This window comes from Mustela nigripes, chromosome 13, assembly GCF_022355385.1.
Source record: "Mustela nigripes isolate SB6536 chromosome 13, MUSNIG.SB6536, whole genome shotgun sequence".
Lineage (NCBI taxonomy): Eukaryota > Metazoa > Chordata > Mammalia > Carnivora > Mustelidae > Mustela > Mustela nigripes.
Genome location: NC_081569.1, coordinates 40,382,613 through 40,400,681, shown reverse-complemented (window position 1 = coordinate 40,400,681; position 18,069 = coordinate 40,382,613). Strand labels below are relative to the sequence as shown.

Genomic DNA, 18,069 nt, shown 5'->3' with positions numbered 1-18,069 from the left:
GAGAGTCTCAGGCTGACTCCAAGCTGAGCACAGAGCCCAATGCAGGGATGTTCTTCAGGCACAAGGAAAATAATCCCAGACAGGAGGAGAATGGTACAGATGCAAGGAGGAATAAAGAAAAACAAGTGAAAATAATATGGGTAGGCTGTAATTTGTATATGAGTCCAGGGACCCTCAGGAAATTAAGAGAGTTCTGAGATGACTTGAACCATAAACCCCTAGAAACTAACCAACCAAAGCTCCTTCCAAAACAAAAGCCTTCACTCAGACTGAGTTCATATTGAGCAAAACAAGGACATTAAAGGAAAGAAAGGAAAAGAGAAGTTTTCATATAACTGAGGGAGAGGGGACTAGAGAAAGCAGATTTCAGAATGTACTTAAGATTCTATACACATACACACACACAAATTTATATGCATGCATACATACCTACAAAAATACATACATACATACAAAAATACATACCTTGTGGTAACTTGGAGCATGAGCTTAGAGCCATGAAGGTCAGAAAGCTGTCTTGGCATGCCCTTAAACAGGGATGTCCTCCCATAGGAGCAGGAGAACCCATCAAATTTCAAGTCAAGAAACAGAAGAGGAAGGGTGCCTGGGTGGCTCAATGGGTTAAGCCTCTGCCTTTAGCTCAGGTCAGGATCCCAGGGTCCTGGGATCAAGCCCTGTATCAGGCTCTCTGCTCAGCAGGCAGCCTGCTTCCCCCTTTCTGTCTACCCACCTCTCTGCCTACTTGTGATCTTTCTTTCTCTCTCTGTGTCAAATAAGTAAAATATTTAAAAAAATAATAATAAACAGAAGAGGACTGTTGGTGGAAACCCTTATAAAAGTACTAGAGAAAAAAGATAACTGCTATAACATTTCCATAGTCAAGTGAAGAAAGATGTACCAACAAAACATGAAATGAGTTCATCCTTTGCCGTAGAAATCTCAATTCTAGAAATGTAGCTCAGAAGTATGCTAGGGAGGGCTGCCTTGCTGGCTTTAATGGTAGAACATGACTCTTGATCTTTGGGTTGTAGGTGAAAACCCTGCTTTAAGTGTAGAAGTTACTTAAAATCTTACCATGATGCCTAAGTGGCTAAGTCAGTTAATTGTCTTCAGCTCAGGTTGTGTGACCCCAGAGTCCTGAGATTGAGTCTGGAGTGAGGCTCCTTGCTCAGCAGGGAGCCAGCTTCTGCCTGTTCTGGGATTGAGTCCCAGACGGGGCTCCCTGCTCAGCAGAAGTCTGCTTCTTCTTCCTCTGCCCCTCCCCCCTTGCTCGTGCTTTCTCTCTCTCTGTTAGATAAGTAAATAAAAATTTCGAAGAAGTTGAGTAAAAGCCTTATCATAATAATGGAATAGTCTCAAAAAGATGCCAGAGCCAGCTGGAGGGTTTCCTATTGACCAGAGATGTGGCAGTTTGACATGACATGGAATGACTGCAGTGAATTAAAACATGTGAAATACGTTAAAACCCCTGAACTCATAAAGATACTTTAAAAAAATTACTAGTCACCTTTGGAGGGTGCTAGTGCATATAGTCATTCTAAAAACTGTTTATAAAAAGAAAAGATACCAGATATTTGTCTCGCCTTTCTAGTACAAACTGTATTTTAGGGTAATGTTAGAATATGACTGTCACCATTTTGCAGCTCCTAATGAAATAGTGAATCTGAGCAATAATCATCAGTGGTGGCTATTTAAAATCATCAGTGAGGATTTTCATAATGGACAGATTAAGTTGTGGACATTTGATGAACCAACAAATCAATTGTAATATCACAAGAAGAAAGACAACCAGACATCATCAGCCTCCTGGTTGAAGAAGGAAGTACATAGTACCACTATATTCAGGATAAAAAACAACAACAAAAAAACTGTACCTGAATCTAATAAAGCTACTAGATTGTTTTAATAGGAAATTTAGGGAATAGAAGAATATGTTAAATGACAGAGGGTTACAGAAGCTAAAATCCAGAATTGGACATTTTTGCAGGATAACTAACTTATTTTTTCCTATAAATATCTGGTAATATGGGAGTTGGCAGAATATGGGGAAGAGGCATTTGACAAATTAAAGAAAATTGAGAGCTTTGTCAACCAAATACAGTGTGGGGATCTTGATTAGATCCTGGTTCCAGTAAACAATTGTAAAAAATATATATATCAGACTTGGAAATTTTAACACTGATTAGGTATTTTATGACATTAAGAAATTATTTTTATTGATATAACTAATGATATGTTTTAGAGAAGAATCCTTTTACAACTGTATACTGAAGTATTTACAGATAAATGATATTTAAAGTTTTATTTAAGTTCTGTTAGAGATGAGACCATTGTTTTCAAGTCATTAATTTTTGGTTTTGTAATTATTAAATTATTCATTTTATTATATAATTATATTAGTGTTATTTTCTTATTTCTTGAAAAGACTGTGAATGATATTTCTGATCTTCAGTGTTCTATTTTCTGTTGCTCTTTAACTATTCTGCAGTTATTTGTATTTTCTTCTTTTATCCAACAATTTGGAGGGTGTTTTAGGGTCCTGGTGCTTGGCTTTATTGTTTGTTTGTATTTATTCTTAATGATCTCTAATTTTATTTTCTTCTAAACAGTGAGTAAGATCTTAGCAGATTCTGCTTTGTGCTATATTGATGTTTTCTTTATATGTTAATTTATAGTCCATCTTTGGAAATGCCCCTTGGATTCTTGGGAGGGAAAAGGTATATCTTTGCAGTCTATATATGTGTTTTCAGTCATTCATATATATTGGTTTCATTTAATAGTATATGTACTTCCTATATCCCTATTTTACTCAGAGACAGTGTACTGTTGACTAAGTGCAGTTGTGTTTCTGTCAAATTTTCCCTTTATTCTTCAATTTTGACTACCTGTTTTGAAGTTATTTGGCATGTCACAATTCACTATTCATGGGATTTCATCTTTCTTCAATGCAGGATTTCTTTGATGCTTTTTGCATTGAATTCTGCTTTGTCTAACACTTTATATTGCTCTCTTTTACTTCCATTTCTTAACATTATGTCCCATTGTTTTGTTTTTAACCTGTGTAAGAATGCCTCATGTAAACAGCATATGGTTTTCTTTTCTTTCCTTTTTATTTTTTAAACTAAATTTCGTGGTCTATTTTATAAGAGTTACATTTACTGAGAAGTTTTTTCTATGTGCCAGGGACTATGCCAAGAAACTTCCTATATACAAGTTCTCATTTAATCCTTAGAACAAATCCAAGAAGATGACCCTATCATCACTATTTAGAAATGAAGAAATTGAAGTTCAGAGAGGTTGAATAATTTAATGGGTTTTTCTTTCTTACTCACTATATGATTGCTGTTAGACATTTCCTCCCTCAGATCCTCAACTGTATGACTAGTGGGTGTGCATAGCTTGTAACCAGATTTTTATAGTATTTATCTAAAGTCCTTTGCTAGATTGAGGAGAGATCTATTGCTGCTTGGGGAGAGGACAGTTTATTCTTGAACAAATTAAAGCTGTCTGTAGTTCTTCCTTTACCAAAACAGTACATGAAAAACTACAGCCTCAATGGCTTCATGTCCCAGAACATAATAAAATCATTTCCTGTCCATATTACTAGGAGTGGGGTGCCTGGGTGGCTCAGTGGGTTGAGCCGCTGCCTTTGGCTCGGGTCATGATCTCAGGATCCTGGGATTGAGTCCCACATCGGGCTCTCTGCTCAGCAGGGAGCCTGCTTCCCTTCCTCTCTCTCTGCCTGCCTCTCTGCCTACTTGTGATCTCTCTCTGTCAAATAAATAAATAAAATCTTAAAAAAAACATATTACTAGGAGTTATTTTTTTGAGTAGGTGTAGAAAATCACTGATGATGTTAGGAATACATCAGAGGCTGGTGACCCTTCCTGAGCTGCATTAAAAAGCAGCTTCCTCACAATGGCAAAGAGGCTTTCTTCCTGGTCAGCTAAGTACAGGTGTCTCTGCAAGAGTGTAATGGAGTGGTTATCATTGAAAATCTACTGCCTTCCTATTTGACCCCACAATTGTTCTTTGTGGTTCTATTTTCTGATGAGTGGAAATTCCTTTTGGGAAATGCAGGTTCACAAGTATTCCCTATTTCCTATGCTGTTACAACTTGGCATATTTGTCTTGTGTTTCATCAGCATTTCAGTGGGAAGGGTGGGGGGATGGTGTAACTGGGTGACAAGCAGTAAGGAGGGCACGTGATGTAATGAGTGCTGTGTGTTATATACAACTGATGAATCACTGAACTCTGCCTTGAAACTAAAAATATACTGTATGCTAATTGAATTTAAATTTTAAAAAATAATTTGAAAACAAGAAAAAAATAGTGATTCATTAAACTCTTGAATTCTAAAAAAAAAAAAATTCAATGGGAAGGTAAGATTGAATAAATTAGTTTCTAGTAGTTTATCATTATCTTAAGCAAAAACCTTTCAAAGCCATTAGACATTTCTTTCTGCTTTTAAATAGTATGAACTGTCTTTATGAGGGTAGGGGCATTAGATGATAGATGAGGGGCGTTCTGGAATACCTGCTGAGAGTTTACCAATATATTTTCTTAAGATGTCTTATGAAGTTAATGAATGCCGAAAAATTGAGACCCTTGAAAATTTGGACCTGGATTTTGATGGTGATGTCACAGAACTTGAAACTTTTGGAGTAAACACCACCAAACCATCAAAGTCACCAAGTCCAGCAAGCACTTCCACAGTACCCAATACAACAGATACTCTCACAGTTCCCAGCACAGCAACAGCATCTGTGATACCAACCACACCAGACATTTCTGCTCATTCTAGAAGTTTATCTCAGATTCTGATGGAACAGCTGCAAAAGGAGAAACAGCTGGTGACTGGTATGGATGGTGGCCCTGAGGAATGCAAAAATAAAGATGATCAAGGATTTGTACCATGTGGTGAAAAGGCATCAAATACTGACAAGCTTTTGGTGCAGGATAATGACTTGAAAATATCTGATTCCTTGCAGTTAGAAGGTTCTACAGAAATTGAAATCTCTCATAAAAATGATTTGGCTACTGATACAGTATATAGCCCTGAAAAATTAAATGTTCTGGAGAACTCAGACAGTTCAAGGGAAAAGCTTGTTACCTCAGAAGCAGTAAGAAGTGAAGATGTAATTCTTTGCAATAGTGATACAGATGAAGACTGTTTAATCATTGATACAGAGTGTCAAAATAATAGTAATGGAAAGACAACTGATAGGAATTCTAATTTAAGTTCTAAACCAGCTAGCCCCTATTCGTCTTCAGCACAGGCTTCTGTTGGAAACCAGACTAATCCTACTTGTAGTCCTGAAGAGTCATGTGTTTTAAAAAAACCTATCAAACGAGTATATAAAAAATTTGATCCAGTTGGAGAAATTTTAAAAATGCAAGATGAACTCCTAAAGCCAATTTCCAGAAAAATACCTGAATTGCCCTTAATGAATTTGGAAAATTCTAAACAACCTCCTGCTTCTGAGCAATCCTCTGCTCCTTCAGATGCCTCTAGTTGGCCAAAATCTGTATGGCCTTCTGCGTTTCAGAAGCCAAAAGGACGTAAGTAAATATTTACAAAGACCTTATATTAGCTGTTCTACCTCTTCCTTTTCCTTAGGTTTTTCTCCTTTATTCCCTTTCTTTCTTTTTGCTATGACCTGTCTTATAATATTTACATGGTCATTGATATTTTATTTTTCAAGGTACTGATCAGTGTATCAGCTTCCAAAATCTTCTCTTTAAATATGTACACGAAGTTATATGGATTTTTGTAACCTATATTTATCCAACATGTACAGTGGCTACTGTAACTACAGATAATATGGCTCACTGAACGATGAAGGGGAAGTGATCAAAAATAATCATAAACATTTATGAGTCCAAAATTTACTAATTCATGGTGTGGGACTGTAGTTGTACGCTTTTTCACTTTCTGAAAGAAATATAAAGTTTAGCCCAGCTCTACCTAGATTAGAAAAAACATCACTTTTTTTTAAAAACTTTTTCTTCTTCATTTGTTGTCTCATGAATTTAAACTTTGTCTAGAGTTATGGAAGGTGGTATTTAAAGCTTTGACCTCAGCACTTGGCTGCAGTTCCAGTAAAAGTAGACAGAAATGGTAATAGTATAAATGTTCAACTCAGAGAAAATAGAAAGTTAAAGTTGATAGAAATGTAAAAATAAATAATTGAAGTGTTTTATCTTGAATTATGATGGATAAAGAGCTAATGGATTTTAAAATAAAAATGAGAAATATAATTATTTTTAAAGGATTGCCATATGAACTACAGGACTATGTTGAAGATACATCAGAATATGTAGCTCCCCAGGAAGGAAATTTTGTTTACAAGTTATTTAGTCTGCAAGACCTGTTGTTACTTGTGCGATGCAGTGTCCAGAGGATAGAGACCAGACCACGTTCAAAAAAACGGAAGAAAATCAGAAGAGTAAGTTGTTAATTGGGAATTTAGGATGTGGATGTGGTAGTATAAGTAGATAATCACAGATATTTAACATGCCATTATTATGAAGTTTAATTTTAAACTCTTGATCACTATCAGAATTTTTCAGGTTGAGTTGGAGCTTTTTGTTTGTTTTTTTGTGGGGTTTTTTGTTTTGTTTTGTAAAATACTGAAAACACTTTTAATAAGGGGAAGTGGAAAGTGTTAAATATAAAGTTCTTGAATGGTGGTAACATTCTTATATGGAAGTTATAAACGTAATGAAAAATGGCACCATCATAGATTTGACCTGGACCTGCTTTCTATAAATTTGGAATTCCAGTGTGTGACATATTAGCCCCTTTTTCTCTTACTTTAAGGATCTTCTTAACTAGTTTTAGAGGTCTCAAGTTTTCAAAGGTGGGCTTTCCCAGGCATTTGAAGTATTCCCAGAATTGTTAAAGACTAAATGTTTTCCTTTCCTTTTCCCCCTGTTGTTTTGCGGAGGGGATTGATATAAAAAAAGTTTTTCAGTTAAAAAGTTCTTGCTCCAGTTAGAGTAATTGGTTCTTTAAACAGTTTTCCATACTTGATGTTTAAAGTTCTCATTCAGATTAGTTTGCTTTTTGTGTGTGTGACCACTGAATTCGGGTCAATAAAGAGGAGGCTCTCTGTAATAACTGATTATAGTGATGTCTTTCCTTTCATTTTTACTTAAGAGAATTTTTTCCGTTGTGTACATTTGTCATTGTGTGTATGTTTATTTATATTTTTATATTATTATTATTATTATTTTTAATTTTGGTGTCTCTATCTCTTGCTCCCTAACCTATAACCTGATAAGAATCCTCAGTGACTACTTTAAAATGTTAGTATGTTTGGGGCTAGGAATTAGATGATCAAAAATAGTGATATTCTAGCATTGACCTTGTGGATCGGTGCTGATTGCTGCTTTGTCATGTTAAGGAATAACTTGGAAAAGAAAGGAAGGAAGGAAAAAAAGGCAGGGCGGGCTGATGGTCCAACCTCCCTTAGCTACCAGTAGGGGGTCTATCATGAAAAAACTCTAAAGCCAGCCCATAAAGATGTAGGATCTTTGTCCACCAGAATCCAGTGGACCTGGAGAATATTTTGCTTGATGATGCTGTTATCCTTTGTTAAATAGAAGGAAGATTGTGAATACAATTTTAAATTCTTAATTCTCATAATTTGGGTTTTATCAGTGGTTCTGGCTTTAAATTTTAGAAACCAAATGTTTTTGAATTATAATGTGTGGGGTAGTGTTTTCTGTAAGAGAAAGTCAAGGAATAGCAAAATACCAAAGATTTTGTATTACTCTGCTCCTAAATAAGTGCTAATAGTCTCTGAATTAAAAGATTTTACTTTATTTGCTAATTTTTCCCATCTCATTTATATTTAATTATGATCAATTTGATGGCTTATTGCATGAACATTTTAAGTATATATAGTGTCAGTGCTATGTATTGTCTTTTCAGTGTTTTATTTCTTTAATTTTTACTTACTATCTCTCTCATTTATTTGGGGGCTAACCTCATTTCTTTGACTTTCTACTCTTAGAACCCATACCACTTCATATTGATCTGCCAGTTCATAGCAGTTAGAAACTATTGATGGCCAGTGTCTCTTAAGAAAGAATAGCTTAGGGAAATATTGGATACTGAATTAATTCTTGAAACAGCCTGTTAAAGACATTGTCATTCAGTTCACTGAAGTGCAATTTGTAAGTGTTGAGATAAACCCTTATTGGAGATAATTTGCTTTTCATCAAAATCTATCAAAACAGTCAAACCCCAGAGAATATCTAAGTAGGAGTCTTGTGTTTTTTATTATGTCAAATCCAGAGTAAAGTGATAAAATTTCCAGTGAGTGGTTATCATATTGTACCTTTTATTATATGTAATAGTTTAGTACACATGGTTTAAATCCCTTAGTAGAATGCATTTCCCTTGGAATCATGCCCTATTTATCTGTTTCTCCCAAATGTTTTATATCCTAGAAACAAAATAAACAGGTATTAAGTAAATGAAAGAGCTGAGTAGTGAAGAGAGAAGAGGGAATTACTAAGGAAGGGAACTTTAAGATAATGTAAGCACTAGTTTGAGAAATTTTAAAGTAGCACTATTTAAATTCTGCATAAGAAAGCATTCCCTTAATATTTACTACTTTAAAACCAACTTGTTTAGATAAACTTTAAAATACTTAGAAGTCTTGGGGCACCTGGGTGGCTCAGTGGGTTAAAGCCTCTGCCTTCAGCTCCGGTCATGATCCCAGGGTCCTGGGATGGAGCCCCACATAGGGCTGTCTGCTCAACGGGGAGCCTACTTCCTCCTCTCTCTCTGCCTGCTTCTCTGCCTACTTGTGATCTCCATCTGTCAAATAAATAAATAAATAAAATCTTAAATATTTAGAAGTCTCTTCAACCTCTGATACTAGCTATGAAATACCATACTTAGGGATGTATGGAAAAGTTTGAAAGGTTTATGTGAAATATTGGAAGGCAGAAACAAAAAATGTTTTTAGTTGGGGAGATTAGGAGTTAACCATTCAAGGGAGAAAGGAAGAGTAAATTTAATTTTTATAGTTTGAAACTTTGATTGAATTCAAAGTTTCATTTTAATTTTAGAATATTACCATGAAATATTGACTTTTTTCTTTCCCTTGGCTTCCTGGAGGTGGCAGCAGAATACATACAGAAATTAAAACCAGATTCAGGATTTAGTTTCATAGATACAACTCAGTATTATCAAGGAAAATCTACTCTTGATCCAAAAAGAGTATCTTCTTTATCAATTACTCAACTCTGCTGTAAACTGGCTCTGTCCCTGTGCAAATTTCTTAACCCTCTTGACCTCCATTTCTTTATCTCTAGCTTACAGTTGTTAAATGCAGAGTGCCAGTTGCTTAAGAATTATTATATAATAAGAAGCTTTTATCAGTAAAATTATCTTAATCTCAGTTAAGTTTTTTAAATTGAGAAGATACCATAGAGGCCTTGTACTCAAGGTTTGGCCTCTGGAACAACAGCTTATCAAATATGCAAAACCTACTGTATAGAATTACTGAATTATTGTATTGTACCCTTGAAACTAATATAAAACTGTATGTTAATTGTACTTCAGTTTTAAAAAGAGCAAATCCTTGTTCTTCACCTCAGATTCTGCATTTTAACAAAGTTATTACCAGGTTATTCATACACACATTGAAATTGAAGAAATACTGCTTTAAAAGAGTTTTACACCATTCAGAGGTAATTATATGAATCGAGTTTACTGTTGACAGACATTTTACTGAATTTGAATTGTTCTTACCACCATCATTGTTTCAAGCCCACTAAATTTGCCACTTTGTGAAAATCAGGAATTCTGAAACATTTATGAAATATTTTCAAGTATATGAATAGTGGCAACTTAGTATAATTTCAGAAGTATGAACTAGCTATATCACTTTGAATAAATTTCTTAAATCACGTATTTCTCCTTCTGCAGCTGGAAATGAAGAGACTACTATTAAGAGTAGAATATTCTTTGACAGAAATGAGAAAACATGAGCACAGTGAACATGACTCACATTATTTCATAAGCATGAATTTCCTTGCATATCTTCCTTTACACTAGTAATGGCCACAGTTACTTTACTTAATCTGTTTAGTGTCCTGACCAGTAAGCTCTGATTGGCTACTTTACCAGGTACTTAGTGTTTGGAACAAAGCCTTTGTATTAATCAATATAAAGACACTTACAGGTGTTAATGTAGGTATTAATGCTTATACGTTAATTCTTAGAATGAAAACAAGCTGCTCCGATAATTTGAGCCTGAGACCATGTGTCTCGTGCTTTAAAGGGGTAAAAAAATTCTTACCTTTTTTTTAGTCCTCTAAGAATTACTAGTATAACAGTCTTTGCTTCCCAGCATCCAGCTTTAAACCTTTGGGCAATTACATATCATAAGCCCTGTTCCAAGGATGCTGCTGTCGGTTACATTCCCTGATAAAATGTGTACATGTGTAGGGAGGTGTGTGAATTTTAAGTGGATGTGAGGGAGAGCTATTGGTTCAGGATTCTTATTCACCTCTTGCCCACATCTAAGAAGGGTTCTTTCCATCTTTCTGTCTGAATTCTACTGTATTTGAAAGGATAAGACTACCTGAAAGCATTTTGAAGGGGCAAAACTATATAGGTAAATGTATTTGCTGTTAAGAGTAAATTAATGGAGCTTTGAAAAAGGATCTCTTCATTTCAGCAATTTCCAGTTTATGTACTACCAAAAGTGGAATATCAAGCTTGTTACGGAGTTGAAGCTCTGACTGAAAGTGAACTTTGTCGCTTATGGACTGAGAGTTTATTGCATTCCAACTGCTCATTTTATGTTGGTGAGTTATGCAAGCGGCCTTGATCTCCCTTTTAATGTCATTATAAATACATGCTTTTGATCAATTATAAATACCTCCATTTCTTTCTATTAAAGCACCATTCTTACTGCATTTAGATGGTGAAGTGAGACTAGTGAGATCAGATATTTTCATTTCCCTCTTATTCATCTTGTTTAGTTGTGCTTGATGTCAACATCATTGTTTTATTTTTTAAATACTTATTTTACAGGGTACTAAGCTAAAACTATAGAAGTGTTTTCTGACAAGTTTCTTTTAAATTAGTGGTGTGAACATATTTTGAAATTTTCTTAAAATCACAATGAAATTTAAAATTTTGCAATTTTTCTTTGTTTCTGTTTTGCTGTCTTTTGGAGGAGGTGGTTAGGGATTTGATTTCTCTTATCTGGGTTCACATACAGTTAACATATTTCATATGAAGGATTACTTTCCTGTTGTTACTGGTACTGCTCCCTCCCAATGGAATGCCTCATCCCATACTTTAATTCATCCCATATGTCTCAGTCCATCCCCGCTATCTCAAGCTGCCCTTATACCTAACATAATGTAGACTTAATGTTTTTGGTTTTAGAAAGAGTACCAGTCTACAGATAGTCAAGAGTTAAAGAAGATGGGTAGCAGGAGCAGAAGGAGAGGGAGAAGCAGACTCCCTGCTGGGCAGGGATTTCCCACTCAGGGCTCTGTCCCAGGATCCCAACCAAGATCATGACCTCATCTACAGGCAGACACTTAACCAGCTGAACCACCCAGGCGCCCCCTCTCCATTTAACTTTAGGAATCTGTTTAGATTGTTTCCATTTTAATGCAACTGAAAATTCTTGTAAATACCTGTTAGTATACTGCACACATATTGCTGTTAGGGCATATACTGAGGAGTGGAATTATTGGGTCATATTTTAGGTATACACTCAATTTAGTAAATAATTTCAGAAAGTTTTCCAAAGTGATTGAACCAACTTACATTTGTAATAGCAATATGTGTTGATTTCAGTTTCTTCACATCCTTACCCACACTTGGCCTTACCAGTTTACTTAATTTTACCCATGCTGGTGGGTAGGTATTATTAATATTTCATTATTGTTTTACTGTGCCTGTCTCTAGTGGTTTATGAAATTGGGCACTCTTTCATGTGATTAGTCATTTGGATACTCAATATTGTGAATTGCCTATTTAAACCTCTTGCTCATTTATCTTTTGTCAGGGGGTTTTGTGTGTTTTGTTGTTGTTGTTGTTTTTTAAGTAGGTTCCATACCTGGCCTGGAGCCAAAATGGAACCTGAACTCAAATCCCTGAGATCAAGACCTGAGCTAAGATCAAGGGTAGGTCGCTTATCTAACTGAGCCATGCAGGTCCCCCTTATTGTCAGATTTTTGTTTGTTTGGTCTTTGTTGGTTTTAAATTTTATAAATGTTTCTCTCCCATTCTGTAATTTACCTTTTCAGTCTCTTAATGGTATCTTTTGAATCTACCAGTTTATTAGTCATTTCCTTTCTGATACATGATTTTTTTGTCCTATTTTAAAAACTCCCCCCTCCCAGCAAGATCATAAAGATACTCTCCTATATTATCTTCTAGAATTTTTTTTTCCTAGTCCTTATTTTTAGGTACACAGTTTGTGTGGTATTTAATTTTACATGGTCAGAGGATTTTGTTTCCAGTTGTGGGTACTGTTTATTGAAAAGACCACCCTTTCTCTGCTGCTTTTCAATGCTACTTGTTCTATCAATCATGTATGTGACTCTAATTTATCCTTGAGGCAGTACCTGTTTTATTTATTCTAGCTGGAGTAATTACTTAGTTTTTCTAGGTACTCTTAGCTAGACAATTAACATTGTAAATTACTCTAACTATATAAGATATTCTGCTGTTTCGTAACGTGAATCTTGTCAACTTATTTTTCTTCAGGAGTTTCTTGGCTGTTCTTGGCCCTTTGTGTTTACAGATTTTGGAATCAGCTTGTCAGTTTCGATCAACAACAACAAGAAGATTAGGATTTTTGTTAGCAAGTGCAGTGACTCAATGTGGAGCAAATTGATAGCTTCACAATAACATCTTCTAATTTGTGAATTTTATATATTCCTTTATTAATATCTTTAATTTCTCTTAGTATTTTATGATTTTCTATGTAGAGATCTTGTACATTTTTTGTTAGGTGTATTTTGATATTACAAATGATATTTGTGACATTTTCTTTTCTTTTTTTTTGTGACATTTTATTAAGGTTTGTTTCTAAAATATAAAATTTATTTACATACTGATTTCATATAGTGATCTATCTAGCAACTCCACTAAAGTCACTTATTCATTCTAATAATTGTTTTTTAAGTAACCAATCATGTCTTCTGCAAATAATGGCCAGTTTATTTCTTCCTTCCAATCTATATACCTTTTTTTCCTTGCCTTCATTGCCTATCACTTGAATACAAGTTGAATAATGCTCCTTTATGTCTTAGTTCTAATCTTAAAAGGGAATGTTTTAAATAATTCACCATTGTGTTTGGTATTTTGTGTAGGTTTTTGTAGATACCTTTAATTAGAATAAAGAATCCTTTTTATGCCTAATTTAAGAATTTTAAGCAGGATGGGCAAAAAAAAAAAAAAAACCCTTATCAGATATTTTCTTTACTTTTACTGATGTGATTGTATGAGTTTTCTCTTATTCTACTAATTTGATGACTCCTGTTGAGTCAGGATGTTAATCCTAAAATGTTAATCGAACCTTGTGTTCCTGCAATAAACCCAGCTTGATCATAATATGTTACTTTTTCTATATTGGTAGATTTAGTTTAATATTAATATTAATTTTGTTAATAGTAATTTTGCCATCTGTGTTTATGAGTGAGATTGGCCTATAATACCTTGCTTATGTATTGGTGTTAAGGTTATATTTATACCATGAAATGAGTTGGGATGTATTCTTTCTACTCTTATCTGGTAGAATTTCTGTAAAACTAGTGTTATTTCTTCTACAGATGTTTGGTAAAAATTACCTAGGAAGCATGTGGACCTAAGTTTTCCCTTTTAAGAAGCTCCTAATTATCAGTTCTGTTTTTTTTTTTCTTTTTTTTTTTTTTAAGATTTTATTTATTTATTTGAGAGAGATTTATTGAGAGAGATCACAAGCAGGCAGAGAGGCAGGCAGAGAGAGAGGAGGAAGCAGGCTCCCTGCTGAGCAGAGAGCCTGATGCGGGACTCGATCCCAGGACTCCGAGTTCATGACCTGAGCCGAAGGCAGCGGCCTAACCCGCTGAGCCACCCAGGCGCCCCATCAGTTCTGTTTTTAATTCATTTTAGAGCCATTCAGATATTTGATTTCTTACACCAGCTTTGTAAATGTGTGTGTGTGTGTATGTTTTTAAGAAATTTGTTCAGCTTTTCAAAATTATTGGCATAAAGGTATAATGTCCTCTTATGATCTTTTAATGTCTATAGTATCTATAGTAATTACTATACATCCCTAATAGTTTGGGGTTATATCTAACATTTTAATATATATTTTCTATTTGACTCATTGTTTTAAGAACCTATTTTTTGGTCTTAGTGCCTTCTTATGAACTGAGTTTTTTTATTCCATTTTTCCCCTTGTTTAACAGGATAGTTCTATATTAAAATAATTGTATACTCTTCTACTACTCTTTAAAGGGTTATTCCAGAGGTGTCCAATATAGTAGCTCCTAACCACAGGTGACTATTTTAAATTTATTAAAATTAAGCAAAACTTAAAGTTCAGTTTCTCAGTCATATTGGCCATATTTCAAGTGCTTGAAAGCTGCATCTGGTTACCATGTTCAACAGGACAGCGATTGCCAGCTTCACAAAAATTTCAATTGGACAGTGGTGCTCTAATAATTATAACTGACTCATCCCTATTAAACAGTATTTTACTTTTTCTTTATATTATTATTAGTGTATACATTTGATATTCATTTATATTTATTCATTTATTTACCCTTTTTAATGCTTTTCTTCTATAACTCTAAGATTCTAACTAATATCATTTTCCTCTGCCTTTAGTATTTAATATTATCATTATTACAGATATCTTAGTGACAAAGACTCTCAGTTTTTATTCATCTAAAAGGTTTATTATTAGTATTATTATTATTATGCTTTTATTTATTTATTTATTTATTTATTTATGTCAGAGAGAGTGAGCACAGGCAGACTGAGTGGCAGGCAGAGGCAGAGGGAGAAGCAGGCTTCCTGTCGAGCAAGGAGCCCGATGTGGGACTCAATCCCAGGACGCTGGGATCATGACCTGAGCCAAAGGCAGCCGCTTAACCAACTGAGCCACCCAGGCGTTCCTATGCTTTTATTCTTGAAGGATAGATATTTCAGTGTCTTCTGGCTTCTTTTGTTTCTGTTGAAAAGTCAGGTGTCCATCTTTTTTTTCTCCTCTTTTAACAGTAATACCTCTCTCTTCTCTGCAGATTTAAAATTTTATCTTTCTCTCTGCTTTTCAGAAATTTTCTTCAACTTACTTACATTAGGCTTTCTTTGTAAGTACTTCTTTTGGGGTTTATATTGCTCCTTGAATATGTGACTTCTAACAATTTTGGAGAATTCTCAGTGATTATGTCACTAAATATCACTTCTTCCTCATTCTCTTTCTCCTCTGGGATTTTCATTGCATTAGGTTATATCTTACTGTAACCCTAATGTCCTGTACATTCTTTATTATCTTTCCTTTGACTCTTCATGTATTATTTTTGATACTTTTTTTCTAGCTCATTAATTCCTAATTCTTCACCTGTCTCTAATAAACTATTTAAATTTTTTTTTTTTAATTTATTTATTTGACAGACAGAGATCACAAGTAGGCAGAGAGGTAGGCAGAGAGAGAGGAGAAAGCAGACTCCCTGCCCAGCAGATAGCCCGATGCCGGGCTCGATCCCAGGACCCTGGGATCATGACCCGAGCCGAAGGCAGAGGCTTTAACTCACTGAGCCACCCAGGCGCCCCTCTAATAAACTATTTAAACCATGACTTTTGTCCCTAATTTCAATTATTGTATTCTTCAGTTCTAGATTTTTCCATTTGGTTCTTTTTTATAGATTAGAGTTTCTGACAAATTCTCAATCTTTCCTTTAGAATATTAGGCAAAACTCTTTTAAAGTCTGTGTCCAGTACCTTTGTTATCTAAATTTCCAGTATGTCTTTTCTATTATCTTTTGTGTATTCATTTCTTAGGGCTGCTGTAACAAAGTACACAAACTAAGTGGCTTAAAACAACAGAAATTTCTTATTTCACTGTTCTAGAGCTAGAAATACAAAATCGAGGTGTCACCAGGCCATGTTCCCTCTGAAGCCCAGAGGAGAGGATCCTTCATTGCCTTTTCTATCTTCTGGTATCTGCCAGTAATTTTTGGCATCTTTTGACTTGTAGATGCATCACTATCGTCTCCTTTTCTCTCATCATATGGCATCTTCTTCCTGTGTGTCTCTCCTCTTAGAAGGACACCAGTCATATTGGATTAAGGGCCTACCCTGCTCCAGTATGACCTCATCTTAATCTTTAAGTATGTTTGCTATGATCCTATTTCCAAGGAAGGTCATGTTCTGAGGTACTATGGGTTAAGGGTTCAGCATATCTTTTTTAGGGGAACAAAATTCATCTCATAACATGTTTCTTTCTTTTTTTTTAACATGTTATTTCATTGTATGCCAGGATGTTCTTTAATAAGGGCCAGCTACTGTATATGAAAAATTATGGAGATAATGAGAAAGTTAAGATATTATCTTCCACTAGACAAGAGTACTATTGACTAACCTTAATTCCATTACAGGGATTTAGATCATTTGAAGCTTGACTTTGGACCCTAGAAAGACCAGTCTGTTTCCCACTGAATGCTAGTGTGTTGCTATTCAGGGTCTGTGCAGGTAAGAGTTGATGTAGCCGGACTGACACTGCCAATCATTGAAAAGACCTATTTGCAAAGCTGGCCCTTAACGTGTATCTGGGAACTTGACTCGTAATCTGTTCCCTGTACTGATGTAAAACTTTCTTTAGCTGATAAGGATGGCTCCTAGTACCTACATTGTACAAACAATGTGGCTTATTCTAAACATCTGCTTTATTTTTGAGAGTCTTTGGTATGTGCTAGGCGGAAGGCACCTATGTAATGAGCCTCCAGTAAACAACTTGAGTGCTGAGTTTCTAAGAAACTTTTCCAATATACAAAAAAACTGTTGCTAGAAGAATTAAGTGCATCTTACGTGACTTCAGTAGGAAGGACCTTTTTTTTTAATTGTGGTAAAATATACGTATTTTAGAATAACATAGAATTTAGCATTTTAACCATTTTGGTGTACAATTCAGTGTGCATTTTTAGTACAATTCAATGATACTAAGTAGATTCACAGAGTTGTGCAGCCATCACCACTATCTACTTCCAGAACCTTTTCATCATCCCAGATAGAAACTCAGGAAAGACTCAGAGATTTCATCTGGTTTCCTTTGGACTTTGCTCCATACATCTTTTCCTTTTACTCTTTATTTTTATTTTTTTGCTTTGCATACTTTTGCTGTAGTAAGTCTTAGCCATGAGTACACCTGTATGCTGAATCCTTGAACTCTTTTAGAGAATCACAAAACCCTGGGGACCCCTTGTTCCACAAGGTCCCTTAGGTGTTCAGTTTGTTGATAGATCCTGAAATGAGTTTCATTCATTCATTCCATATGAATGCTCCCCCCAAAGAGTCATGCTATACATCATCCTTAGGTCTGTTAAGTATGATTTTGTTGCCAAAAATGAAAGATGCCACTATTTTAAACAAACAAACCAAAATCTTGTACATCTATGTATTTTACAAACTTGGTATCAGTTTAGGAGAAAAAAAAATCCTTTTAAAAATCTTCCAGAGAGGGGCACCTGGGTGGCTCAGTCGTTAACCTTCTGCCTTCCACTCCAGTCATGATCCTGGGGTCCTGGAATTGAGCCCTGCCTCAGACTCCCTGCTCAGGAGGAAGCCTGCTTCTCCCTCTCTCACTCTCCCTGCTTGTGTTCCCTATCTGCCTGTCTCTCTCCATATAAATAAATAAAATCTTAAAAAAATAAAATCTTCCAGAAAGCCTCAGAGATAAGAGTGTAGCCCCTGGGGCACATGGGTGGCTCAGTGGGTTAAGCCGCTGCCTTCGGCTCAGGTCATGATCTCGGGGTCCTGGGATCGAGTCCCACATCGGGCTCTCTGCTCAGCAGGGAGCCTGCTTCCTTCT

At 35.3% G+C, this 18,069-nt stretch overlaps 1 protein-coding gene across 7 annotated transcripts in view; it reads left to right on the top strand.

Annotated features, from left to right (window-relative positions):
* The window catches only part of ICE2 (interactor of little elongation complex ELL subunit 2), a 62,581-nt gene that overhangs the window by 27,855 nt on the left and 16,657 nt on the right, over positions 1-18,069 (top strand). For 6 of the 7 annotated variants that reach the window (XM_059372049.1, XM_059372050.1, XM_059372053.1 and 3 more), the window contains 4 exons: positions 2,676-2,717; positions 4,570-5,563; positions 6,275-6,450; positions 10,705-10,834. In XM_059372049.1, coding sequence (XP_059228032.1) covers positions 2,676-2,717; positions 4,570-5,563; positions 6,275-6,450; positions 10,705-10,834 — 1,342 coding nt within the window. The remainder of the gene's footprint in view (positions 1-2,675; positions 2,718-4,569; positions 5,564-6,274; positions 6,451-10,704; positions 10,835-18,069) is intronic. The other variant, XM_059372051.1, reaches the window with a different exon arrangement.